Source organism: Dermacentor silvarum, chromosome 4, assembly GCF_013339745.2.
Source record: "Dermacentor silvarum isolate Dsil-2018 chromosome 4, BIME_Dsil_1.4, whole genome shotgun sequence".
Taxonomy (NCBI): Eukaryota; Metazoa; Arthropoda; class Arachnida; order Ixodida; family Ixodidae; genus Dermacentor; species Dermacentor silvarum.
The window spans coordinates 172,241,213-172,268,830 of record NC_051157.2 but is presented as its reverse complement, the minus strand read 5'-3'; the positions used below and the strand labels follow the sequence as shown (position 1 = coordinate 172,268,830).

The 27,618-nt window shown below is 48.7% G+C and overlaps 1 protein-coding gene across 1 annotated transcript in view; it reads left to right on the top strand.

Annotated features, from left to right (window-relative positions):
• LOC119449040 (uncharacterized) overlaps window positions 1–2,847 on the top strand; it is a 49,276-nt gene extending 46,429 nt beyond the window's left edge. The window contains exon 6 of the mRNA XM_037712235.1: window positions 2,621–2,847. Within this exon, the coding sequence (XP_037568163.1) occupies window positions 2,621–2,847 (227 nt within the window). The remainder of the gene's footprint in view (window positions 1–2,620) is intronic.
• Window positions 2,848–27,618: the final 24,771 nt, after the last annotated feature.

The window sequence follows — 27,618 nt, the reverse complement described above, 5'->3', positions numbered from 1 at the left end:
GCAAGTAGCATTTGACGAATTACGCTACGCCAGCGCCTGCAAACGCCTCCAGTTTTTGCACACTTTGACTTGGAAGCCCCTACTGAACTTCACACCGATGCGACCAATGTTGGTCTGGGAGCCGTACTGGTGCAGTGGCAAGACGGCTTCGAAAAAGTAATCGCTTACGCCAGCCGAACTCTCTCTCGTACGGAGAAAAACTACTCGACTACCGAGAAGGAATGCCTCGCCGTGGTATGGGCTGTTAGCAAATTTCGCCCGTATTTGTACGGCCGTTCATTCAAGGTTGTCAGCGATCATCATTCTCTTTGTTGGCTGACTAACATGAAAGATCTATCTGGCCGTCTGCCGCACTGGAGTCTTGGGCTTCAGGAGTTCGACATGACCATAATATACAAATCGGAGAAAAGGCACACCGACGCCGACTGCCTTTCGCGGTCCCCGTCGAGCCCGTAGGTACCGATGACGCGGACGTGGACGCTGCATTTTTGGGAGTCGTCGACGCCGTCACCATTTCACAGGATCAGCGCCACGACCCAGAACTGCTCCCACTTATTTTTTCTTGGAAGGCCGAACTAAAGACGTCTAGCGACTCAATGCCAGGGGACTGCCGTCGTTTTGTCTGCGGAATGATGTTCTCTATAAGAACTTTTCTGCCAGCGGCAGCACGTACCTGCTTGTCGTACCGGCATCACTTCGGAAAGAAATGCTAAGAGCATGCCACAATGAAGCCACCTCAGGTCATCTAGGCTACACGAGAACACTGTCCCGACTTCCACGCATGCAAGTACTATCGGCCAAAGCTACCCGCTGCTGTGAAACACCATGTACAAACATGTGCCGACTGCCGAAGGCGCAAAGCACCTCCCGGCAAGCCTGCAGGTCTCTTACCTCCAGTCGAGGTACCAGGACAGCCTGTTGGAATGGATTTCCTGGGCCCATTTCCAACTTCTACAGCCGGCAACAAATGAATCATTGTCGCAACCAATTACCTGACGCGCTATGCGGAGACTAAAGCTACGCAGCGGGGCACAGCAGCCGAAGCGGCTCATTTTTTAATCAAAAACGGCGTCCTTCGGCACGATGCCCCAAAACTAGTCATCACAGACAGGGAAACTGCCTTCACTGCAGAACTTCTTGACTCGGTTCTCACACTAAGTGGCACAAGCCACCGGAAAACAACCGCATATCTTCCCCAGCCCAACGGACTAACCGAGCAGCTTAATAAGACCCTCGCAGGCATGCTATGCATGTACGTCGACGTGGAACATAAGAACTGGGATCAGATTTTGCCTTATGTGACTTTCGCTTACAATACCGCTCGACAAGAAACTACACGAATGACACTTTTCAGCTTGGTCCACGGTCGCGAAGCCACGACGACGTTGGATGCCATGCTGCCTCTCGAGTGTGATGACATACCTACCAACGTTGTCGAATTTACTCAGCGCGCCGAAGAAATCAGACAGCTTGCCCGCGAACGTATCTGCTATCAGCAAGACCCAGATGCAAAACAGTACGATCTTCGACAAAGGTCCGTTCTCTACACTCCCGGCGATGAAGTATGGGTTTGGATACGCCGTCGTGGACTTTCCGAAAAACTGCTGAGACGGTACTTTGGGCCGTACAGAGTGATTTGACGCCTGAGCGACGTGACCTACAAGGTCGTTCCTGACAGTGACAGTAGCTCCAGTCGCCGCGAGGACTTACCCGAAGTGGTGCATGTGGTGCGGATGAAGCAGTATCTGTCGAACTAAGATTCGTTTGATTTTTCTGCTATTTTTCATGGTTTTGTTTTGCGTCATATGCTTAAGTTGCGCATCGGGACGATGCTTTCTTCGGAGGGACGCAAATGCTGTGCCTGTACTCCGATGAAGAGGAGGCAGTAACGCGCTCTAATTAAAAGGCGACCTGCAGCTATTCCTCTTGATCAGGGCTGTGCGACCCCTGTTTTTGACGTTGCGACAATATAAACAAAATGAAATGTCCACAAACGGCAATGCAGTGAAAGGGAAGTCTGTAGACAACGTATAGACTTTCTTATATTACGTTTATAAGGTGCAAACATTGCGGTTTGGCTTTTCTCTCCACAACTCAAGTAAACTTCATGTAGACGACAGAAAAACTCTATAGGAAGGCAAGGAAAGTCTATACGAAGCTTGTACATACATATGCATGTATATAAGGAACATGTTGTAGTTGTAGCCCTGTCTCCAGGACTGGTGATCTCGGATGATCGCTCTCGGAGATAGTTTCGCGATATGTAGTGGCACTAGCACCAGGCGCGTCGGTGTCTGTCCAATTTTGGGATGGTGGAGGTTTGAGCCAATGACAGAGGCTGTAGTAGCCCTCTAAGCCAAATACAGAGGACAATATGGTGGATTTCTGACAATATTCATAATAGCAGCGCTGTACTAGTCACGTGACATCTCGGGAAAGCAAAGCCATCGTGTAATGTTATAGCCGGACAATAGTATTGCAAAACTTCTCTAAACTGCTTACATAAAAGGGAAAAGTTAATAGTAAGTCACACGAAGTTCCTAGATACTATGTAGACTGTTTAAATATGCGTCTGGAAGATGCACGTTGCTGTTTTTTCTTACGAACACTTCTTGCGCAGCAACCGACAAGCAGCCCATGCTGTGTACCATGAGCGATAGAATTACCTCGAGTCTGCAGTTCCCGCCAGACGCGCTGTGCGACTACATCTTCTTCGACTCACTGTACAAGGGAGGCCGCAACTTGCTGACCGACGCGGCAACCTACAGCAATAGCCTCGGAACGTTTCTGATAGAACACCGTGCCTACCGACGTACAACCCTTGGCGTCGGTTTCGCATTCAAGTGAGCGTCCGGAACCATTTTCAGTGTTCCAAAGTGTTTTCAAGTGTCCCCAAATGTGTGGTAGTGTCCCTAGGCGTTCTGATGCCCCAAGTGTTTAGTGACCCCATTTCTAGCGTCCCCATTTTGGTCAGTTAAACATACACCAAACAGAAAAACTATATCGATTCACATTCATAAATTATTTTGTAAACGTTGGGGTGTTAGACTGGTTATTATAAGACAACAAAGATCAAAATTCCATTTTGTTAAATTTCGCGCCCAAAGCACCAGCGCTGGTGCATCAGTGTGACGCCATGCATTTCAAAGTATATTTCGTATTTGGGCAGTTGTAGACCGGTGAAGTTGTCGAATCTATGGAGACTGCAGTTCAGCCTTCTTTGTATTTTGAATAAAACGGATTCAATCTTTACACATAGGAAATTAACTAAGCCTGGCCTGGGAGACGGCGTCAAAATCCTTGGCGCCAGAATGAACTGGTGCGGGATCTTCAGGGTGGCATCACCACCTGTACTTTCGTTTATTTACGTTTTTTTTCTGCTGTACCAACGTTCGTGGTACGGGCGGCATTTTCGGAATTCCCTATTGCAAAAACCAGCGTCTTCCAGTGCCTTCCAGTGTGAAACCAGCGCGTTTTGTGACACTGCATGGCACTGGGAACGCTGGCGCACACTGGGAGTCACTGGGAGTCACTGCGACACTGGTGAGACCGCTGGATAAGAGCTGGGTCACACTGAACGAGACGCTGGTTTCACTGCTATGACGCTGGGGCGCACTGGTGTGCGTTGTACACGCGCTGGTTGTCACTGGAGTTCGCTGGCTCGTACTGGAAAGTGCGCTGGTTTCGATTGTGCCGCACTGCAGGAGTATATTAAATGCTTGATACAATTTTATGGGCATCTCCTGTCCAAAAAACAGACTCCTGTCCTAAATAGCGCTGTAATTTGGGATCATAAATGTCTGTTTCTTGTCGGCGGTGTTTCAGCTTGGAATAAAGGTGCGTGAGGTAGCCCATGCATATGCGACACTTCAGATCACTTTCGCTTTGTACATTTCCATTTTGACTGTGCGGATAGCTGTATTTGTGAACGAAATTACGCAATCGATGACTGCGAGTTGTCGCAGTGTTGTATGGTCCACACGAAACCCAGCAGCCGCTCAGACGCGTTCTAACGGACCTCAGGAAGCCTACCGCTGCATTCATATTATCGCACCGACAACAATGCTACGGCGATTCGTGTGCTTCAACTTTCCCTGGTGTACTAAACATAATAGTTCAAAGATTCTGAAGCTCAAATACAAACATTTCCGCATTCGCTAGGTACGCACGCCGAAATCGTTCGCTTCCACCTAAGGTTAGGCCTACCGTACCCGCCGAGTCCGTCTACACACTATCGGCCTCTCTGGGCGGAGGAATCAACAAGTCTAACGAGGATAAATCACTCTATAGTTCAGCTTTCCCATCGGTGTTTTTAAACAGACCATTCTTTTTTGTCTACAGAGTCAGCACAACAAGCGATGAGCGCCGATATGACGCGTTATAAACGTACCTATATGTGCTGTCGCCGAAGGCTGCCAGCCGCATTAACCGACCGCTTCTCTGACGGAGATATGTGTAACGGAGTCGATTGAACAGCATTGTCGAGCTATGGAAACGTTGCATTACCTTTGCGCGAATAAGAAGCGGCTGTCAAAGTTGGCAGTAACAGCCCATACAACATCACAGGTCGGCGGTTCATTTAAGGCTTTTTTCTTAATATACCAATCGCAAAAGCAAATCAGTGTTGTACCACTTCCAGGCATACCATGCAATACGCACAACTTTTTGGTTCCGATAGAGGCGTAGGTTTTAGTTGAAGGCGATATCGCATCTACCATGTCTGTGCGAGGCGTCTGTGCAAAGCTGCAACTGTGTCTGCGCGCTGACATGGCAAAATATGGATCGATAAGCACGAATCGGCTTGCCGTAGTGATAAGCTGCTGGTATAGAGATCTTTAGGTTGGAGGTTCGAATCCTAGTGGGGTTTTTTATTACATTTTTTTATCTTTTTTATTGCATTAGAGTGCTCTCTGTCCCTTTTTGTATTTGAAAAAAATATATATATAAAATAGCCAGGCACCACGTATTTCTCGCTCTAGAGCTGCATTTCGCACCAGTACCCAAGCCCAGCGCTTCCCGAGTATGCCGCGCCTTGCCAGCGTCCCAGCATCCAGCGCGCGACACTGGACCCATAATCAGGCATGGCACTGGGCACTGGATACTGGGTTCTGACACGGCCGCTGGATTAAAAAAAGGCACCTTTTTTTTATCCAGCGGCCATGGTTTTGCAATAGGGTTGTAACAGAGCAACCTACTAATACAGCTACACCCATTAATGTCTCTTTACAGACGAGATCAAGAGTGTGGCAGATGCTTTACTAAATTACTCTTTTACAATATACAAAAAGCAGCCACCATACTGTGAAAGGAGGCTTGTTAAGCCAGACAAGAAGCAAATCAACGAAACTCGGAGATCAACTCCACCTTGCACTTTCAACCCCAGCTCGCCGTGCCGCCATCTATTCATTTTAAGGTGAAATCCTTGTATGCCCCATAAAGCGAAAGATTCAGTGTCCATACAACGTTAACATCCGATGGTACCAAATGCCACGTGACCAAGGGATGACGTCACGTTCCCGGCGTTGGACCTGCTGGGGCCGCACTGCGCAATCCCACGTGAATGAAGGTGAATTAAAGTAGTGAACTAGTAGTATGATTAACATGCATTAGGGTGGGTTAAGGTGGATGACGCTGGATAAAGGTTGGTACAAATTAGAGCAAAGTGGATCAAGGTAGAGCTTTAATATATGATGATATACTTAGAGAAGTCATTATGCTTTCGTATTCAAATCACGTAAGTATACCTAAGTGGCTGTGAACTCTTTAATATTACAAAACCTTGCAACATGTGCCACATAATTGGAAAGCGGAAGACGCGCGCTAGTCCACGCGCCATGCGCCGGCACCTGCTTTGACGGGCGCCAGCGAACAGCAAGAAGCTGGCGAATATCCTCCAACCCACGCGCGCTTGCTCGAGTTTTTGCGTTTCATCAGCTGCGGTCACAGACTCGGACTCAGCGCTTCAGGTCGCCTGTTCTTCTAGAACGTGGCATTTCTGCTAGAGGTCCTGGGTAGCCTCGACCTATGCAAAAGACCCATCCTAGCAGCAAGAATATCAGCGCCATACCGGAGCTTACACTAGTGCACCGTGCCAGCCGGAGAATTCTAGGACTGGCCCCTGAGATTGTACCGTCATCCGGGAGCACAATGGCTACGATGGAAGGTACGGTTGCGACAGTACCAACTCATTACACCCTACAGAACCCGGGAGTGCCACGTTCCTTCCACAGCGACCCTTATGAAGACGTGGAAGACTGGCTGGACGACTTTGAGCGAGTAGCAGATTACAACGAGTGGGACGACCGTGCGAAATTACGGAATGTGTGTTTCAGCTTCGAGGACGGCGCTCGCACCTGGTTCCATAACCACGAAGGGGGCCTGATATCATGGCGTGAGTTACGTCGGTGGCTCTTGTACACCTACTCGAGCACCGATCGCCGAGAGCGAGCAGAACGGGCCCTCCAATCGCGCGCTTTCAAGCCCAATGAAAGTGTCTTGATGTATGTCGAAGATATGACACCTCTCTTGAGGTGAGCTGACCCTTGCATGCCGGAAGACAAGAAGCTTAGTCATTTGATGCGAGGTGTCAAAGAACAGTTCTTCGGTGGGCTCGACCCACTCGACCCACTGAGGACGGTTACCGAGTTCCTCACACATGCCGTTGCTATGGAAAAGGCGCTGCAGCAGCACTCGAACCAGTATGACCGGCAAGTAAATGCTGCTTCGACAACCGTCGGTTTGGGAGCTTTCTCGACTGACATTGAAGTGCTCCGCGAGCTAATACGATCGGTAGTCCGCGACGAGCTGCAACAGCTTCACCGGGCGCAGCAGCCTACGGTCAGCTGCATCGCAGACATCGTGCATGACGAAGTGCAGCATGCGCTCGAGGTACCTCAACTTCGCCCCGAAAGAACACCCCAGGCGAGTGAATTTCCGCGCACGACATACGCTGACGCGTTGAGGCGCAGTCTCCCTACATCGACAACACCCCCACCCGTGGCACATGCACAAGGAATTGATTGACGATGGCGTTATCCAGCCTTCAAGCAGTCCGTGGTCTTCACCGGTCGTACTCGTCAAGGAGAAGGATGGCACGCTTGGCTTTTGTGTTGATTATCGAAAGCTCAACAACGTCACAAGAAAGGACGTTTCCCAGCTGCCGCGCATAGAATGATTCTTTGGACTGGCTACGGCGAGCTAAGTACTTTTCATCTCTTGGTTTAAAAGGCGGCTATTGGCAGATTGAGGTCGACGAGCTGGATCGTGGAAAAACTGCCTTTGTCACTCCAGATGGTTTTAAGGGCGAAGCTCCTTAGGGTGTGGGTCTGTCCCTCCTCTGTAGTATGTAGTAGTAGTAGTAGAAGTCGTCGTCGTAGTAGTAGGTAGCCAGGTCTACTTTTATGAAAAAAAAATTCGGAAAGTTGTGTCCGTAGCGCGGAATCGAACCAGGCTCCCCTCGCTTCCGAACACGCGGCGCTAACCACTACGCCACGAAGCGCACATGGACACACGCACCACGATAACAATAAATACCCAACATTAACGAAAGACTGCGCGTTTCTAACGCGTTTGTGCTAGCGCGTTACGGCCCGTGTAAGAAGCTGGTGTAAGACGCTGTGGCCTCTCCGCCTTACCCCCGTATTCATAAACGCCGATGGTGTCGGCAAACGCGGTGCACGTTCCGGCATGTGTAAACGGCTGCGTAAGACGCTGTGGCCTCTCCCCCTTACTAGAGAGTACTGCACGTTTCTAACGCGTTTGTGCTAGCGTCCCCTTAAGCGGGAGATGGTGCAATTTTAATGAAGGGCGCTGTTATAAAACAGGAATGACGTCACATATGGCGCGTGTCATTGGTGGAAGTCAATCGTTCGATTTAGTGCGGCGAGACTGGGCGAATTACACGGAAGATTCACGGTTTACCGATGATTCCCTCCGGAGCTTCGCCCACTCATCATCATTCACCCCGTGGATATGCGGTGTTTTTACGAGTTCCGGGTGCTTCCATTTAATCATCACTCTGATCCGGCAACTTTCCAACGGATGATGGACACTGTGCTGGCCGACCTGAAGTGACAAAGCTGCCTCGTCTACCTAGGTGATGTGGTCGTCTTTTATTGCGATAGCAATTATATGGACACTTCAACCGGATTTCTGCCATCGCCGTCGTCGTCGTCGTCGCCGTGAGGTTCCCTATAGATAAAATCTTCGCCGCGCGCCGTATGCCCGAGCGGAAGCGTGCGGCGACGCGCGCTATCACGGAGAGCGAACGCACTCAATCACCCACGCGCAAGCAAGGAAGCGGGAAGCCAGCGCCGGAGGGAGTGCAGGGGGCGCACTTCTACTCCGCCAACAACCGCGCTCGTCGCTCGCTCGCCCGCTCCGTCTCTTATCTCCACACGGCTCTGTCCTTTATGCGCCGTGCATTCGCCGCTCAGTTTCCGTTGAAGCGATAGACCGCACGTACCTTCGCCCGCGGCGGCGTATGCGCTCGCTGCCATCGTTTTGACAGTCGCTGTCTGCAGTCATTCAGTGTGATCTATTCATGTTTGTTTGTGCGCGCTCACACCACGCTTGTTCATTCAGTTAGTAATAGCCGGGCCACATTTTCCAACGCACGCTACACATGCAATGCTGCCCGGATCGGCAGCGCAGAACTACAGGTGTGTCCCTTCGCACGCGCTGCCCACGGGAAGCGCTTCTCGTAAACACCACCGTTTCACACGCGCCTTCTCGTGGTCATCGAGTCTCTTTTTAACACGAAAGTGTTTTATGCCGGGGTCCACCAAGACTTCACTGACGTATTTCCGTCGCGGAAATACGTCAGCTTACAATGTACACGAACATAATACAAAGACAGAAACCAGAAGAAAAAGTTCCACAAACATGCAAAATTTGGAAATCGAACCCACGACCTCTCGGTCCGCGACGATAGATCGCCGAGCGTTTAACCCATTGCGCCACAAACGCATTTGCAGAGAGCTACACAGACGCGCCTTATATATCTAACACTCCTCCGTGTACCCGCGCTCTTGCTCGGGGCGGTGCCGCCGCCTACGAGCAGAAAAGAGAAGTACTGCATTATGACACTAACGCGCACCGACAGTGAACGCTTCGGTGGTCTCAGCACTACGACGCCTCGATGCCAGCATTCGAAGGGACGCTGGCATCAAGAAGCACTACCAACGCCACCTAGGTGGCGTTCACCGTACTCAGCACAGCGGAGCGTGGCCTCCGCAATTAGCTCTGAAAATGTTTCTGAAGTTGATCGCGGAGGCTGCAATTACGACGCCCTGTACGCGCTGATTTGATTCGGTGACGATTCAGTTACGTGCTTTGTCTTGCGCGTTGTATTAGTGTGTCAGTTACGTGCTTCGTCTTTCGCGTTGTGCTAGCGTGTGCAGCGTAGTGCAGCTTCCATATGCACGACGGTTGCTCATGGTCATCGACGTTGGTAGTCGTGATGGAGGAGGACGTGCCACCAGGCGTCAGCGTGGGTGCATCAACGCCTAAGGGCGCTTTAGCCACAAAACACCAATAGACATTATATATCAATGTGCAATAAACATTACACTACTTCTGTGAAGACACGTTTCACTTTCGTGTTCTATACCGATTCCTATATAAGAGGGATCAACCACATTTTTTATGTCGGGCTACTTACGCCGCAGCACACCTGCTTACTTAATCAGCTGATGTTTACTACAATTCATATTGCTACCAAAGCCGCTCACCTTACTTCGTATGACATTGCCGTGTTGCTATCGCATTCATTGCTTCGCCGTTAGGGCGAAACTCTGACATTTTTTTTGCCAGTTTTTCTCAGCATCTTATCCGACTACGTCAGGTACTCAAGGCAATTCGATCGGCTAACCTTACAATAAAGCCTCAGAAATGCCACTTCGGCTACCAAGAGCTGAAGTTTCTCGGTCTTGTCGCCAGCGCGGAAGGCGTCCGTCTCGATATCGACGAAACTGCTGCTGTGGCCGCTTTTCCAACCCCAACCGATACGAGAAGTGTCCGACGCTTCCTGGGTCTGTTCGCGTACTATCGGCGCTTTATCAGTAATTTTTCAAATATTGCTGAACCGCTTACTCATGTCACAAGAAGCGCTATCCCGTTCATTTCGAGCGCTGAACACGAAGCCGCTTTCACTGAGCTCCGAGACCGCCCGGCATCACCGCCCGTTCTTGGACACTTGGCCGAACAGGCCGACACTGAAATTCCTACAGACGCCAGCAACATTGGCCTGGGTGCGGTACTCGCACAACGGCAAGAGGGCGTTGAAAGAGTTATTGCTTTCGCAAGTCGCACCCTATCACGTCCAGAGTCCAACTACACCACTACGGAGAAAGAGTGCCTTCCAGTCGTATGGGCTCTTGCAAAGTTTCGGTGTTACCTTTACGGCCACCCATTCAAGGTCGTGACAGATCACCACTCGTTGTGGTGGCTGGCAAACTTAAGGGATCCTTCTGGTCCCTAGACGACTGGCACGGTGGAGCCTACGCCTGCAGGAATACCATGTGACCCTCACATACAAGTCCGGGCGTACACACGAAGACGCCGACCTGTTGTCGCGCTCGCCTGTCGAACCTCCTGATAAAGACATTAAGGACAACAGAGCTTTCCTTGGGGGTGTAAGCCTGACAGATTTGTCCCAACAGCAGCGCACTGATCAGGAATTACGGCTTTTTATCGAACATCTGGAAGGCCGCAACGCCACTCTGCCCCGACAACTAGCTCGCGGACTGTCGTCCTTTTGTTTGCCACAGGGCGTACTCTATAAAATGAACTCTGCTGCCAGCAACAAAACCTACTTTTAGTCGTTCCAGCAGAGTTTCGTGACGAAATTCTGTTCGCCTGCCATGACGAACCCCCGTCTGGCCACCTAGGCTACACCAGAACCCTTGCTAGAGTGCGCAAATCGTACTATTGGCCGAAACTCGCCACTTGCGTTAAACGGTGTGTCCAAGCCTGTCGTGAGTGCCAGCGCCGGAAGTAGCCAGCCCTGAAGCCTGTGGGATTACTGAAACCCAATGACCCACCTCGAAGAGCTTTTGACCAAGCCCGCATGGATCTTTTGGGCCCATTTCCTCGGTCATCTTCGGGAAACAAGTGGATAATCATCGCTACAAATTATTTAACACGCTATGCTGAAGCAAAGGCTCTACCTCGAGGCACTGCTTCCGAGGTTGCGCAATTTTTTCTAAACAACATTGTACTGCGTCATGGCTCCACATCGTGGGTCATTACCGACCGAAGAACGGCATTTACGGCACGGCTCATTGAAGACGTTTTCCTGTTAAGTTACACGACGCATCGAACGACGACAGTCTATCACCCGCAGACAAATGGCCTGGCCGAAAGGCTCATCAAAACAATGACTGATATGCTCTCTATGTACGTAGACGTACAACACAAAACATGGGATGAAGTACTTCCGTACGTAACGTTTGCGTACAACACCGCGACGCAAGACACCACACGCTTCACGCCGTTCTGCCTTGTTTACGGTCGTGAAGTCCAGACCATGCTTGAAGCGATGCTTCCATGCGACAGCTTTGATCATCTTGACCAAGACGCCGAGGAAGCACGCCAAGTGGCTTGCACGAACACCAAGAAACAGCAGTGCATCGACAAACGCCACTACAACATCCGCCATCGACAAGTCGAGTACCAACCGGGAGATCGGATTCTGGACTGGACTCCTGTCCGCGGCAAAGGCTATATCCGAGAAACTTCTCAGCTGGTACTTCGGACCTTACAAAGTGCTTCGGCGAGTGAGTGACGTCAACTACGAGGTTCTTCCTGACGGCAGCCAACCAGCACGACGTCGAAAGACACTACCCGAGATCGTGCACGTTGTGCGGCTGAACCATACCGCACTCCATAACCACCATAGTTTCTGGTCCATGCCATTCTTCTTGTTTTATTTATTTTTGTCGTAGACAATCATTGCCTCAGTGACATTGCCGTGCGTTCTATGATTGCGCGTCAGGAAGCGTTTGTGTGTGCATGTGTCTTCCACGCGTGTACTTCCACGTTCGCCCTATAGTATAGTGTGTGTGCTTCTTTTAGCATCGAGTCGATGTTCTTCCGAGGAGGGAGAATAATGCCACACCTTGCAACATGTGCCACATAACTAGAAAGCCGAAGACGCGCGCTAGTCCACGCGCCATGCGCCGGCACCTGCTATGGCGGGCGCCAGCGAAGAAGCAGACGAAGATTCTCCGATCCACGCGCGGTTGCTCGAGTTTTTGCGTTTGATCAGCTGGTGGTCACAGACTCGGACTAAGCACTTCAGGTCGCCTGTTCTTCTTGAACTTGACAATATTCGTTTTTCTCTACTGCCACCAGCCTTCATTACAGGGAGTAACAGAAAATGGGACGCTGTATAAACATAGAGGTTGACACAAGTTGCATGCAATTAATGTTTGAAGACAACAAGTGTAAATTACTGTAGTAAAATAAAGTGAGAACTTCGAAACTGACTGCACATCACGTCGCGCGTAGAAACAAGCAAAACTTGGACTGTGACGGCGTTTGCTCTGGGCTACTTAACCGATCGTAGGCAAAACTGGACAACTTTGTATTTAAAAAACCAGGTCAGCTATATATATATATATATATATATATATATATATATATAAGGAATTGGCGATTGGTGACGTCTCAGTGGGGTTTAAGCGTGAAATTATGAAATTGACCTAGGACCTTTATTTTATTTTCTAATAATTAACCTATTACTACAGGATAATTGACGTCATAGTTTCTAAAGAATACCTCATCAGTCTACGCTAGGGTTTCTTGAACTCGCGAGAGTCTGCCGGCCACGGTGGCTTAGCGGCTATGGTGTTGCGCTGCTAATTCACGAGGTCGCGGGTTCCAATCCCGGTCGCCACGGCCGCATTTCGATGTTGGCGAAATGCCAAAACACCCGTGTCTCGTGCATTGTAAGCATGGGAAAGCTCCTCTAGTGGTGACAAATTAATCCGGAGTCCACCACTATGGCGTTCTCGATAATGAAATTATCGTTATAGCACGTAAATCCCCAGAATTCATTAATCCAATATGTGACAGCCTATAGCAACGCTTCTACTATACTTGCGAACTATTTTTTTTTGCGGCAGTGAAGGAAAAGCTACGGAGGGGAAGCGCACGCATGAAAGCGCTTCTGAAAATACCACCGCAGTCTCATTCGTGTTCGGGGAACAGAAAACGTCAACAGCTCACTTACTACAGCAGGAATAATAACACCAGGCTTAAAGCATGACATTCAGTGCTAAATTTCACTGTTCCTGGTGACTTTGCTCTTCTGTCTTTGCAAATGCGCAACTGTCATATGTGGAGGGCTACGATGATTCAGTATCGTAGTCTGGGCTTTTACGTGCCAAAACCATGACATGAATATGAGGCACGTTGTAGTCGGGGACTCTTGATTAATTTTGGCCACCTTGGGTTCTCTACTGTGTACACAATGCACAGTACCCGGACGTTTTGGCATTTCACCTCCAGCGAAATGTGGCCGCCGCGGTCAGGATTTGATTTGGCGTCTCGGCGGGTGCTGATTCACTATGAGCTCAGATAAACCGAAAGTAGGTAAAAGTGGTCTTCAGCATTTGCACGGACTACCTGATGAGTTGGTAGTTCCATTTTACCGACAGTAGATAGATTTAGCATCGCGTACATTGTGCGTGGCAGTGTACCCGGTCGGAAGCGTGAATGGCGACGACCTGACGACCTGACGGTAGGGCAGTGTTCAAACCAGAATGTACGTTCGCCTTTTGCGCATAACTTCTTAGTGGTCGAGTGTGTGGTGTCGACAATTTTGAGTTCTTGCGAAAAAGAATGACGTCTGCAGACTACACAGCACGCCTGACAACAAAGGCAAGGGGAGCACAGTGGAATTCGGGTGCGAAAATCACTGAAGGCCGAAGTAATGAGAAATTTTTTTATTAAAGGAATGCGGACACAAAAGTTGGCGGGTGGTTTTTTTGCGTCGGAACAAAAGTTGAATTGTTGAAAATGACGAACACAACAAGTTGTTTTGTAAAGGTCGGCTACAGCCGTCGCAGTGTTTCCCGGGGTGTCGGTCCCTTGCAGCGTTTGTTTAACCCCTTACGGCGATCTTCTCACGTGGTCCGTCTGAAACATATTCCTCGTCGGCGCTCCACGCAGGTGGTGCGTCTTACATGCGCCTCCACGCGGTCGTCGCTTGGTATTGACGCGTTCATCGCGGCGGAAGGAAATGCCCAGACATTGCTGTTATAACAGCATCGTCGGTTGTGACACGGCGTCGCACACGTTTCCCAGAGGTGCGCAAACTTTAGATACCTGCCTGTCAGCCATCATGCCCAGCCTGGAGACCTCTGAAAAAATGACCTCATTTGCGCGGACCACTTCGTCCACGATGATTATGTGACAAGCCCGGCTGTGCTGAGAAGCCTCGGCATGCCGCTCAAAAGGCAACGCCTAAAGCCTGACGCTGTGCCATCGGTCTTCTCACGAAAACGCAAGGCATAAATGATCAGCGGCGCGTTTGAAAAGAGGAGGCGAAAAGATGTCGGTACTGCTTTCGTTCACTTGCAGCCTTCTTGAGCAGTGTGAGGTCGAGGTTGGGGTGAGATGCCCGAGGCTGGGCACGAAGGCAGTAATCTGTTTAAAAATGTCGGCAAAGCATAGTAAAACAATACAAGGCTAGCGAGCGCGAGCACGACTCACGAGATCATACACACACACAGCTCTGCTTCTCCACAGGCTAAAAGCGGGAAAAACTGTGGAGAACGCCATAGAGGTGCTGCTTGTCTGTAGGGCGGCTGGCGAAGTGGACGTGAGAGTCTAGGAGGTACTGATACCTCACAGCAGTTGCTCACGCTGACGGCATAAACAACTATTTGAACAGTCATCCACGCAGTGCTGAAGTACCCCGCAGCTGCCTTGCCTGCATGCGCTCTTGAAAAAGCAAGTTTACAGAAGAAATAACAAATAATTTTTGCACAAGTGTCGGGTGCATAGCGAAATCTTCGCGCTACTGTTCGCGAAAACCTGACCGGCACTTCCACGGCCGCTGCTCTTCTTCGGAAGGCTCGTAACCCTAAGCGGTAATATTTCTTGCCAAGTTGGAATGGTCCTCATCTTCAGACGTTTACTCACCGCTGGTAGAGGCACCAGAACTGGAATTCATGCTCGCGATGGCGGCGTCGGCGCGCTTCGAATGACTGCGGCCGGCCAGCGGGCTATCGGGCGGCGAGGCGCGGGCTCACAAAAATGCCAAAAATAAAGCCATCGGCTCAAAAATGTGCTAAGTGACCACTTCTTTTCGGTGTAATCACACACTGAGGATTCATTTTGATCATTTTCGTAAAATTTTCAGATTTTGTGTATGTATCCCTTTAAAAAGGCGACTCAACAGTGATTGATACCGAAGGAAGGCGAAAACTTTTCTGGGGCTAATTACTGTACAATATGGCTTGTATGTTATTTATGTTTGTTTTTCAGTAGGAGAGAGGGGCTCGCCTGGAAGACCGTGTATTTTTTTCTTCGATATCGATCGCTGTTGAGTCCCTTTAATATCACATGCGCCACCTTACCCTGATTTAGCATCATCCTACTCTTACATAGAGCTCTTCACCTTAATTTATTTTCCAGCGAAGCTGTCTATGGCTAGGGTTCGATGCATTTTTCGGATCCGTCAAGAAATCTGCATCTGCGAAAACTTAGCTGACGAACTTGATGCAAAATCCTTTCATTCTTTGCAAAAGTTTATATTTGTAATCACTTGGATATGCATTTTCAGTAGATTGGTTACCAATAGGCACCATTTACAAAATAAGTATACTCTTAGAGAGATAATAAGGGTTTCTGAAAGATGTGACGATGTGCGAGCCGCATCGTCCATGTGTACGCTTGCAAGGCCCTCCCTTTGTCATCGTTCCAAGCGCACTGCGTGCCTAGTTGCCTTCCGCCCTCTCGGCGTGGCGCTCCCGTCGCGCGTGTCTAGTTTCCTCCGACTCCCCGTGGTGGCGGTAAACTTCTTCGCGAATGTACGCCGCTGATCAAAATAAAAGTGGGCTTTCGCGCGTATGTCTGTCGTCGGGATGACGGCCGTCACACCTCTAGATAAATTAAATTTGTTCATACCCTTGATCTACATGTTGTGTCCGCACTATGCTGTGTGCTGAACTGCTTCGCTGGTAATCCAACTTCACAGCAGTGGAATGGCCCGTGATTGTTTTACGTTAATTTACCTTGTTTTTATAGGCTGCACTACTTTCGTAATCGGCCTATGTATTGTTCACGTGCGCGTGAGCGACACTACCGATGACCGGTTAACATGCTTGCGCTTCCGAGTTGGAAAAGAGGATGAGGACGAGGCTGAGTTCATCAACCAGCTGACCGCTCTTGCGCTCACCTTCGCGACCTAAAATAAACGGCCCCGTCATCCCTAAGGGTGATAAACGGTCTTCTTTGCGCGTAGCAATATTGACACTACACTACCTCCGGGATGGTTCCGTATTTTTTTGTCGAGCAGACCCACACTTCTACTTCATAGGTTTCAGGTTCGCGCAGTTTTAACGTGCACACGTGCGTTTAGTTTCAACCTTTCTGCGCTAATTATGCCTTATTACTGCTCCGCATCGAGCTCTGCGTTAATTTCGCACATGTTTTTTTTTCGGTCCAAACATAGTATTGGCGCCTTTGTCATTGTCCTACGCGCACTATAGAATGCCTCAGGGCATCCAGCTTGACGAGGCGAAAGTGGCGGGACTCCAAGGTGCCACGAACCCCAAATCGCTGTGAAGTCGACAAAGACTTTCTCTGTCTCAAAAACAAATTATAAATAAAGAATTAAACATTGTCCGAGAGGAGAATAGGGTGAATCGTATATCGTTGGATAGAAAGGCCCCTCTTATGAGCAAAGTATAATTTATTGTCATAATGCAGCCTTCCGCTCACTATTTATCCAGTCTTCACCTGTTACATCTGTTCAAGATTATCGCCATAACGCCAATGTATCCGGCGATAGCTCTGTCACGTGCTCGCAGTTATGTCTTTACAGAACACCTGTAAATTGGAAAAACCCACCTACGCCACTAGTAGTATGTATCCATGATCTGGTGCTATATAAAAAGACTTTGGCTAAGACATACTAGTGGTGTGACTTCGCTTTATTGCTGATTTTTGTGTAGTTAGCACCTAACCCATCACCCATTTTTATGTACATTGCTTGTGTCTCTATACACTGACGTTCTGGTAGACTTAAAGCTGATCGTTTTTTATCATAGCCGCTATTGCCCGTATATACCACATTTCGATACCTTGATTTTATTTTGTAATGTTCTTGTCCCTCTCCTCTCTAAATCCACTGTACTATACTCACTAAATGAATCGGGATAGAGAAGTTTTAAAGCGGATAGAACAGCCAATAAGCGCAGTTATGTCACAGTGCGATGTCACGCCGCGGCGCATCCGGTCCCTAAAGCTGGCGTGAAAGTTGTTGTAATCGTAAGAGCCAAAACTTAAGCCAAATTACCACGAACTGGCGACAGCGAACATGAAAGTACTCGTACTAATTAGGCCTAAATTTAAGGGTTTCATTTCGTGAGAATACTACGTACTTTGAGGGTAATACCAACCAACGAACGAACAAACGAAAGGGCGGAGGACGGACGGACCGAGCGACCGGCCAACCGAATAAATAAATCAACATATAAATAAATAAATACATTAGTAACTAAATGAATGAATGAATGAATAATGAATGAATAAATAAATAAATAAATAAATAAATAAATAAATAAATAGAATAATTGTACGGTGTTTGCCAGCGCCGCCTCTGGCGAAAGCCTAAAACGTCTAAGGCCGCACGATGGTCATCTGAGAGTTGACCGCTTGAATTCGCTCTTCGTAATCGGCGAACTCGTCTTAACCGGTCTCTTCTATAGGTCCGTCTTGTACCAATCGGCTACTTTTAACACTCAGTAGATTGCATACTTTAAGGGCCCATAAGAATGATTGGGCGTTACAGACAGTCAATTGCGGTCAGTAAATCACGAGCTGACGATCGCGCCTGCTATGTGACGAATCGCTCCACGGCTCAAGAACAGCTGCAATTTCAAACCAAAGCCCGTGCGCCCATCCTCTTGATCGTCTAAGTCCTCTTGATTGAACCGTATACACGCTGACATCGGGGGAGGAGGACACGACTGCTGATTTTGGCGTCTTTCCACAGATAACTCACGATGACATCGTTAGCTATCTTGTGTTCTCAGGCCACCTTCGTTACTCTCGGTCAAATGAAATCCTATAGGGGTTATTTGAATATCATAACTTGGATGACTGAAAAGCCGGTCGGCGAAACGGTTCTGCGAAGATAAAGTTCTCCAACTTGAAGGAATAAGCTAAAATTTTTCTTGAATTATTAACTGTATGAGCGAATTCTGTGCGATGTTTTGTCAGTAAGTGTTTTATCCTTGATCAACGCAGCAGAACCGGCGTGTTTACACGCTCTGGCCTTCGCATTCTCTATAAGCGCCTCGGCCTTGGTCCTCCGCTTCTGCGCATGTCGCTTTCCCAGTGTTTTCGACACAGGGAACATTTGGTCTTGGGTTTCCAGCGCGGTTGAAGAAGTGGAGCCCAGTTCGTACACGTGTGCTAAAAAACCTTCGTTGGTCTCCTGGCCAATACCTACTTAGTGTACTTCGCGATCGGTCATAATCAGCCCACACTGCGTGTTCCCATGATTGGCACGTCGCCTAGTTTGCAAGGACATCTTACGGGATTACCTGTTGCAAAGTGATCACCACAAACTTGCGCGTTGGGCCTCGATGCGTCCAAATTTGCATACTATATCCGTGCCGGCCAGAAACCGCGTCGTCTTGCGCTTCGGGATCTTGCGCGCTCGCATTGCTCTTCAACTACCTTCGGCAGGCTAAAAACGTAAACTCCTCGTTTCACTGCCACTTGAGTTGGAGCACACTACAGCTGCTCAGAAGGCCATCTTGAACCGAAAAATGCACGCACGACGTCGACTGGCCCCTTCAGTATACCTTCAACGGCAGACAGTCGGCGTTCGGCGGTTCACCGCAATGGCGGATTGCTATCTCAAGCTTCCAAGCTGTATATAGCCACAAAGATCATGTCAGTGGCCCTTAAATAAAGAGTGCAACACGCCTACCAAGGACAAGAAACAATAGACTTTTCACTGAGTAGACTACAACCAGGAATATAACTGGTATACTCCGCTGATAATAGCTGTACTGCCTGTCACTAGTGATTTTTTTTAAGATTTAACTTTTTGCAGCTACTTGGCGACAGCGGAGGAAGACTTGAAAGTCAGGAACCCTAGTCCACTGGCACCCTTCTGGAAAGAGGGCATTTTCCACGCCGGGATTCTCGACACTCCCGCGTCGGCGGTTCGAATTGAGACAAGAGCGGCCATTGCCACACTAAAGGTACGGGTTCACATACCGCGCTTTTGAAATGAAATAAACTGAAATGTTTCTGTCATCAGAAAAAAAAATCAATGAAAAGTAAGTGATAGCGCTTCTAGATCCATCGCCGTTAAGTAGTTGCGGGTGTGTGGAATGATAGCAATAGACTGTACGATTCCCTGATAAACATACAGATTGCCCTTTGTAAGTTCTGCCAATTTTGTTCAAAAAATACAATATTTTTATTTTGTATAGTTACATAATTACTATTTAACAATGTCCTCAAACACTACAACCAGAACAAAATTGCGAGATTTGAAAATTGTAGGCCATCATGAAAACTACCCGATCCAGCTTTCTGTTGATGTGCGCTTGTAACATGATAGCTGTTTCCAGTTTCCGTATATATATATATATATATATATATATATATATATATATATTGGACGGAATCTAGATGTACATAGAGTGAGGAGGACAAAAATAAAGAAGCAGAAGAGAACGAAGACATGGAGGCCCGTAATAGGAACTGCTTAGTATAATAAAGTCCTCAAGGCTGTTACCGTGTGTTGGCACTTCATATTTGGCATAGACGACACTTTGGAGGTAGCGCATTGCCCAGGACAAAAGCACCAGGACGCAGATGCTCTATCTAGATTTCATGTACCAAGAGAAGTTACCCATGAAGAAGTGAATATGTGCAAATTACGGGAAGGCACGCAAGGCCTGACGATGCAAAACGGAAAGCTAGAAGTGCCCGAAACAGCGATACCGACCATACTGCGACTCCATGACGACAATGCGGAGTCGGGAGGCCATGATGGATTCACTAAATGATACAGAACGCTAAGGCAACGATATACTTGGTAAGGCATGAAGACAGATTTGGCTAAATACATAAAGACGTGCCACAACTGCCAAATTTGCAATGCTCAGTTCAGACTGCGCGGAAACAAAATGCTCACTCTAGAATACTCGATTGTACTCTTCGAAATACTACATCGTGATTTTGCTGAAGTCAAAAAGAAAGGCGAGGGGGTCAGAAAGACGCAAGCATTCAGCGTTGTAGTGGACGAGTGTACACGGTTCGTGGCTGCTATAGCTGGCAGGGAAGATGCGAACTGTGTAATTTCTTTTCTAGAGAGGGATATGTTCTTCAATGCTAAGGTCATCGTTGCGGGTCAACGGACCGGCATTCCTAAGGGAAAGCCTTCGCCGTTGGGCTGAAGCAAGAGGCGTCAATCTGTGTTTTACAGAACCTTAACACAAAGAAGCAAGTTATCTTGCAAAAGGGTGATTCGGGACTTGAAGACATTCCTACCTGTATACCCCAACTTCAACGGTGGGTGGCAGTGCGCTCTGGAAGCAGCTGTTCATTGCCATAACCGATCTCACACTGCTGCATTGGGATGTAGCCCTTAATTTGCCGCTTTTCAAAAACCCTGTTGGTTAGCTGCGGACAAAGAACTCGATATAGTTGAAAAAGGAACATTTTGCGAAAAGGGACTGGATTTGAACCAGAAAGAAAAGTATCGTAAAACTGTGAAAAAGAACTTCGACAAACGTTACCACTTCACGATACCCAATATTGAACCAGGAGACGTGGTGTTGATTCGAAAGGTGTTGGATTCAAAATGCCCCTTTAGAGGCCCATATTCAGTATTGAAAAGAGTAAAGCACCAAGGGACCCTGTAATTACAAGACCATGTAATGTGAAGGACCCCGAAGATATACAGAAGAGGCGTCGATTGCTTATATTCTGCAATATCATCCCAGGAGAGATGATAATAGAAGCCCGGGAGGCTGTAGTGATACTGGATGAATAGAGAATGAAGAGGACAAAGATGAAGAAGAGAACGAAGACGAGGACCGTAATGGCAGCTGCCTAGTATAATTAAAGTCCTGAAGGCTTTCGCCATGCGTGCGAACTTTATATATATATATATATATATATATATATGTGTGTGTGTGTGTGTGTGTGTGTGTGTGTGTGTGTGTGTATACACGCAGCACAGTCACAGCGTAAGCTGGTGGAGCGGCTCAGGAAGTAGTTCCAATTTGGGCACCCTGCACAAAAGGGTCTTCGCGGCAGTCTGTTCGCCTCACTTTGACGAGAACGATCTGAACTGTTCGCACGGCGTCTACGGCGAGCTGCGGCTTGTAATGCTCTCTGCACAGCAGCCTGATGAGCCCTATCAAGCCTTACAACTACAAATTACATGCCGGGCGTTCCGCGTTTGCAGGCACCTTAACAAGATGGCGCCACCATACTGGCGGAGGCTCGGCAGCTCGGGAGCGTGTTGGTTGCGCGCCTCGTCTGAATCGCATATCGTCGTCTGCGCCTGCGGGCGCTGCGTTTGTAGGAATCTTACCTAGATGGTGCCCCCAGACTGGCGGAGGCTCGAGTCGTCTCCCCCTGCGTTTGCCTTAGAGTATTTTCCGCGGCCCGATAGCAAGCGCTTGAGTGGCTCAGTGGTAGAGTATCCGGCTCTCACGCAGCGGGTGCGGGTTCGATCACGGCGGGAATCGGGTACTTTTTTTCGCGTTTCAGGTGATAGTGGTTACGCAGCGGACACCAGCGGCGGCATCATCGCGACCCGAAACTGCTATTAGAATGGGCCCTTAACAGCTTCCGCTGTAAAAAGTATCTGGCGTGGGAGCCAGATACTCTACCACTGAGCCACCACTGAGCCACGCAGGCGCTTGCTATCGGGCGCCGTAAAAATGCCCTTTAAAGCAAGCGCAGACAATCCGTAACCTCCACCAGTATGGTGGCGCCATCTAGTTAAGGCACCTGCAAACGCATCGTGCACATGCGCAGACGACGATATGCGATTCAGACGAGGCGCGCAATCAACATGCTGCCGAGCTGTTGAGCCTTCGCCAGTATGGTTGCGCCATCTAGTTAACGTGCCTGCAAACGTGGCGCGCCCGGCATGTAAGTTGTAGTTGTAAGGCTTGATAGGGGTCATCAGACTGCTGTTGAGAGAGCATTACAAGCCGCAGCCCGCCGTCGACGCAGGGCGGACAGTTGAGATCGTTCTCGTCAAAACGAGGCGAACAGACTGCCGCGAAGACCCTGTTGTGCGTGGTGCCAAAATTGGAGCTACTCTTGAGCCGCTCCACCAGCTTACGCTGTGACTGTGCTGCGTGTGCCGCGCAGGCCTGTGACTTCTTATATGGCCGCTTATTTGACGTAGTGACCGACCACCACTGCGCTGTGTTGGCTTCCGAATTCAAAAGGCACATCTGACGTCCTCGCTCGCTGGTCCCTGCGAAACTAGGAGTATCACATACGCGTGGTGTATCCTTCCGGGCGGAAGCATTCCGATGCTGACGGTCTTTCCCGCTCACCGGTTTCGCCAGAGGTCACTCATGGTTCCCCCTGTGAGTGCACTTTGTCAACTCTTGACTTCGCACTATTTCTGCCGAACAACACAGGGATCCCTGGACTACATCTATTTTCGACCTTCTCTCGGATACGTAAACAGCTCCGGCATCTCGAACACTTCGGCGTCTGGTTCCGCATTTTGCGATCCGCGGTCAGCTCCTCTAATGGCGCAACTATGCCCCTGACCGACGTACGTGGCTGCTAGTCATCCCGAGCCTTGCGATCCTTTTTCGGTTCCGTTTTCCACTCGGACCCCCAGTGTGGCCGCACCGCAACTACTGGCGGGGTATGTACACCTTCGTTCGGAACTTCGTCCGCCCTTGCCGTGAATGTCAGCAAAGGTATACCCACCGCACCTAACAGCTGGTGAACTCCAACCCCTGCCATTCCCATCTCAACCCTTTGATCGCGTTGGTATCGATCTATATGGGCCTCTTCCCTTGACTACTTCCGGTAAACGGTGGATTATAGTTGCGGTTGACCACTTGACACGCTATTCACAGACTGCTGCCCTCCCAGCTGCTACTGTGTAGAATATCGCCGCTTTTATACTGCACTGTTTTGTGCTTCGTCATGGAGGCCCTGGTGAACTCCTAAGCGACCCAGGCCGTGCCTTCCTCTCTGATGTCGTCAAAAAACTGCTTCCTGAATGCGCTATTGCTCATTGCACATGCACCGCCTAACATCCGCAAACCAATGGTACCACGGAACGTTTTAATCGTACCCATGGTTACATGCTCGCTATGTGCATCGCATCCGACCACTCTAATTGGGATCTAGTTATTCCATTCGTCACCTACGTCTACAATACTGCTGCACAAGCCACTACCAGTTTCTGCCCCTTCTATCTTATTTATGGCCGTCATCCTTCTTATACAATTGATACCATTCTGCCCCACCACCCAGACGCATCAGAATGCCGGCCAACCTTGGATGCCGCCAGACAAGCTGAGGAATGTCGTCAGTTGGCTCGCCGCTTCACTTCGGACGATCAGAGTCGCCAAAAGTCAAAGTATGATGCCTGCAACTCGGCCACAACTTTTCTACCGGGAGACCTCGTTTGGCTGTCCGTACCGAACCGCACACCAGGACTTGCTTCAAAACACCTTACTAAATACAATGGACCACACCGCATTTTGCAGCAAACTTCTCTCGTCAACTACCTCACAGAGCCACTGACACCGCCTTCTGACATGCGTCGTCGCAATCGCGAAGTCGTCAACGTCCAGCGGCTCAAGCCGTATCATGATTCCGTGGTCTCATCTTCAGTCTAAGTCGCCAGGATGGCTCCTTTTTCCAATGGGGCCATTGGAATGAACAAAAAGCGCCTGGACTTAGACAGCAGGTTTGCCACCAGCATCGCGTGCCGCATAGGCTCGAGATTGTGCTCGGTGGAAACCTCGACCCGTCATTGGCCCTTGGTCTGATAAACCTCCTTTATATATATATATATATATATATATATATATATATATATACATATATACACTGCTCACATTGCAGCGCGGCCTCCTCCTAGAATTTGTCGAGGGATCAATACATGAATAAAAAGTACATTGCCATTGTCAATGACATTTTACATTAGATGCTGCAAAGGAATTCTTGATAAGCTAAGCACTCTCAAGTAAAATATGCATTTTCTAATACAAGAATATACTTGTATATCCCAAACATTGTGGCAAAAATAACTGATATCAATGCTTCCGTGCTTTTTTGTCTAATTAATAAGTAAAGAAATATCAAACGAACTTTAAAAGTCTATCAGTTTGAAACCAGCAAAGCAGTGCATACAGCTTATATGATAAACGTGAAGGCCATGAAAAGAACAAATTGACCGACAAATATTTTCGTGAATCTCTGTCATTCAAGAACCTTGTTTACATTTTTGTACATATGCACCGGCCAGGAAGAAACCTCAATGACGCTGTCCTTCGTTGCAATGGATTGCGCAGGAGCAGCTGTTACCGGTTGTGTATTGTAATTACACCGAGATTATAATCGAAACAGTGAGTATATATAAAAGCAGGAGTTCAAAATATACACTAGAAATGCGAAGACAGAATGGAATGTACAAATGCGAACATACAGCTTGATAAAGGGCATAAATGTGTCGCTGAAAAGAAAGTTCACTGCTTGTATACACAAAACCTCGCAACAAGATATATAAATATGCGCACAAGTCTTGAATAAATCTACGTATTTAAGCAAACGTCACTGTATATGATGCGCCAAACAAGACAAATAAACATGTTGCGCAGTCACAGATAGTAAACTTTACGCATAGAAAGAGAGACGATCCAGGCAAGAACAAAACTAAGATCGCAGAAATCGTGATATGTATTTGGGACATGCGGCGGACGCGACAGCACTATATGGGTAAAATAATAGAGGAATAATGCAAAAATCTGTACGAAAAGCCTGCAGGGCGGCAAGCAAATATTCTGCACCCAAAATTGAAGAAGGGTATTGCTTCGGTTCAAATTGAAAAAGAAGTTAAACCAGGTAGCTAAAAAGGAAACAAAAGGCCAAACGAAAGCCACAGATGATGCGGCAAGTTTAACTACCCAATGTCCGAGTGTTTGTTGCCAAATGTCGCGTGGGCCAGGCTTTCAATGAGCAAGGTCGGTCAAAATTGGTTATTGATGTCCTGACAATTTTCGTATTCGCATGATAATTGTGACATGGTGCTAACTGCTAGAATGAACGGCGAAAATTTCTGCGGTCTTAAAAGCTAATTAACAGTCATACGTTTCCATAGTTGCGAGTTTATGGACCTAGAAAGAACAGAGCTTTTTACTTGAATTGATTTTTGCTGCTTCGCTAGCTGAAGGACAAACTTCACTCGGCGGGGACGTTTAGCGAAGCGTTCAATGACTTCCGACACGTTGATGCCGACGTCTCTGTGGGCGTATAGAAGCGCCAGCCTAACCATGTGTTTCTCAGACATTGTAGAGCGCAAGTAGTTTTTTAGTAATCTTGTGTTGAAGAATATTCTCTCTGCGCTCTCCCTGACATTGATCCCGGCCCATGCGGGCCCTGTCCACCCACACCTCCACAACCTCAACGAGGTCACCCACTCCATTGCGCGAGGCCTAGTCAACCGCGCCGGAGACACTGGAGACGAGTTGGACATCAGGGACAATCAGACTACTTATAACGATCTCGTTAAGGCATTTTACCTTAGTCACCGAACCTTCCCCCCACCTCGCCCCAAGTTTAGCCGGGCGCAGGCTACAGCCCTGCGTCTGCTACAAACAAATACGTACCCTTCACCCGCCCGCCTCCACCTTATATTCCCTGAAGTTTACAGTACCCCCAACTACCGGTGCTGTGGCACTCACCCGGCTACGCTTCCACATATGCTGTGGAAGTGCCCAGCACAGTACACACTAATTAACACCACGACCCCCTCGTCGAGGTTGCTAGAGGCTCTGCGGAGCTCCGCCCTCGACGACCAAACCTTGGCGACCCAGCACGCCCGTGAGGCGGCGGCGAGGCAAGCCCTCGACGTCCCCACATGGGAGGCTTAGGCCCAGCCATCATAAAGTGCTGGTTCCACAATAAAAGTTTATTCCTCCTCCTCTGCGCTGACAGTGGTCACTGGAAGGGTGACTAGAATCTGCTGCAGTTTGTACACATTTGCATAGAACCTGCAGTCGTAATGAGAGAGAGCATCTATTCTGGTGCTAAAACCTAAAAACACTCCTTCGATGTCATTGGCGTCCTTCTTTAGGTACCTTGCACAAACAACAAGCTGTTCGGTTCCAGCAATGTCCGTCGTTTCGTCAGCAAGTATGGAGAAGCAGCCTGCAGCGTTTAATTACTTTTGGATCTAGGCTTTCTTTGATAATTTCACCACAAATTTCTATAATTTGGTTTTGTACATCTGGGCTTAAATACGAGGCATTACTGGGGCAACTCTCCAAATGGTTCTTCAGATATGTATCTCCACAATCAGCTCGCATGCGAAGAAGGACTCTGAAAATACCAGTATTTTCAGCGTGGGCTTTGCTTAAATCCATAGGACCACTGCCCCTATGGCCACGGAGAGCCACACCTTGCCGCCCACAAAAAAAGAACTGTCTCAAAAATAGGCCGTTAACTTTCTTCTGTTCTCTCTTATTTTACTTTGCCTGCCCTGGTCCAGCTGATCGATCACATTGGGCGCGCTTCCTGAATATGATTGGAGAACATTATCAGCTGCCAGCTAACAGTCACGGTGATATTTAGTAATTTTGTGTGTGTGAAAGATTGCGAGTGCGTGCTTTCATTTCTGGAACGGCTTGGACCCGAGGGCTCCAGTGCGCGCATGTTGGCCCACGTTTATAAGAACATTAAACCTATAAAGTTCCAGAATAAAAAATCTAAAGCACGCCTTTGGAAATGTCAGCGCACCTTTCGCGTCAAAAGTTCATGACATCTTTATACCCATAAAGTTTCGGAAATGAAATTCATGCGCTCCGTAGATTCCGCGGCCGCTGCGGGTACGCATCGCGCCCGCTCACTATCGAGAAGCCCTTGAATTTTTGTGCTCGGATGGGGTTCCTTGCGATATGGGATTCCATGTGCAAATGCATTGCCACGAAATCCAGCCTGATTTCGCAATGTTTGTGCCGGAATGCCTTTTCGGGCATGAATAAGACATTGTAGACAAAATCCAGAGTGATTCCAGGTGCCGGTGGTTGCTTTGGAAGGCGGTGCATGCCAGCACGAACAAATTTCGGGGGGGAGGGGGGGCGGGCCGTAGCCGCAGCAGCCCCCCCCCCTGGCTACGCTCCTGAGTGTCTGCCCTATGTG